Raw genomic sequence first — 1,192 nt, 5'->3', positions numbered from 1 at the left:
AACAGTAAATCATAACATTGAACATCTGCGAATGATAACATCAGCAAATTACGCACTGCAACATTGTATGTAGTACATATTACTAATGATAAGACGTACCAAAAAAAAAGGACGGTCATAAGTGTGATTCGTCATAACTCAAATACTTTGTAAGCTGAGGACTGTCTGTACTGAATATAGAAGACACCATAGAATTGGTAAAAGTGACCAGGTGTCAGGAATCAAAATCAGACACTGCTTGCTGGTTAGCTAATGTGAGATAGTACAAGTCTTGTAACTGATTTGTTACATATATTTTTTTCCCTGTATAGTTAAGTTTTCTTAGCTCTTAAGAAATATAATTCAGTCTTCTAGGTAATCAAAGGTTTAAAGCTTTAAGCCCCCTAAACATTTTTTCTTTTAATTATTTTGGGTGCAATTCTTTCTAGAATTCCATACTTTCTTAAAGCAAACTGGACATAATTTAACTGTCTATTGTCATAAATTACATAAAAGATGATATAATAGTACAATATTAGTGTTTGGGAATTTTTTTCGTTACTTTCTTATTTCATCATTTTGTCTGTGATCACTTTACTATTATTAGTGTGGCTGTCTGTCAAAAATAATTCTCCTCTCTGCCTAAATCATTGCTTCAAATCTGCTTGATCTTGGGACTCTGGTAATAAGCTTATTAGAACTGTAGGAGTCTGAAGTCTCCTAGGAGTTGCTTCTCATGGTGACCCTTTGTGGGCACGAATGGAGGAACTTATGGATCTATTTGACAGATTTCCATCTGATTAGATGACATGTTCCTGGATTTTAACTTGGTGGTCTTTCCTCTAGGTTCTTTGAAGATGTAGTTCCAGCAGTCAGGAAATGGAGAGAGGCTGGAATGAAGGTGTATATCTATTCTTCAGGAAGTGTAGAGGCACAGAAACTATTATTCGGGCATTCTACAGAGGGCGATATTCTTGAGGTAGGTCACTTGCTTAGTTTGTTTTTTGACAGTCAAAGCATGAAATAATGAATGGTAAAGGAATGTAATACAGTGATAAGCTAAATCAGCATTCATTTAATTGCATTTATATATGCCCAGTAGGTTGTAAAGAGAAGTGGAAAAACTGGAAATATATAATAGGGAAGGGTGAAGTGTTTTAAACTTCATTGTGCAGAAGGATCATCTAGAGGAACTTGTTAAAAGTTCAGAGAT

The 1,192-nt window shown here is 34.6% G+C and overlaps 1 protein-coding gene across 2 annotated transcripts in view; it reads left to right on the top strand.

Annotated features, from left to right (window-relative positions):
- Positions 1-1,192, top strand: part of ENOPH1 (enolase-phosphatase 1) — a 15,636-nt gene that overhangs the window by 5,324 nt on the left and 9,120 nt on the right. For both annotated transcript variants that reach the window (XM_023737591.1, XM_023737592.1), the window contains exon 2: positions 826-958. In XM_023737591.1, the coding sequence (XP_023593359.1) occupies positions 826-958 (133 nt within the window). The remainder of the gene's footprint in view (positions 1-825; positions 959-1,192) is intronic.

Source organism: Trichechus manatus, unplaced genomic scaffold (genome assembly GCF_000243295.1).
Source record: "Trichechus manatus latirostris isolate Lorelei unplaced genomic scaffold, TriManLat1.0 scaffold00105, whole genome shotgun sequence".
NCBI lineage: Eukaryota > Metazoa > Chordata > Mammalia > Sirenia > Trichechidae > Trichechus > Trichechus manatus.
This window is presented reverse-complemented; position numbering and strand designations above follow the sequence as displayed.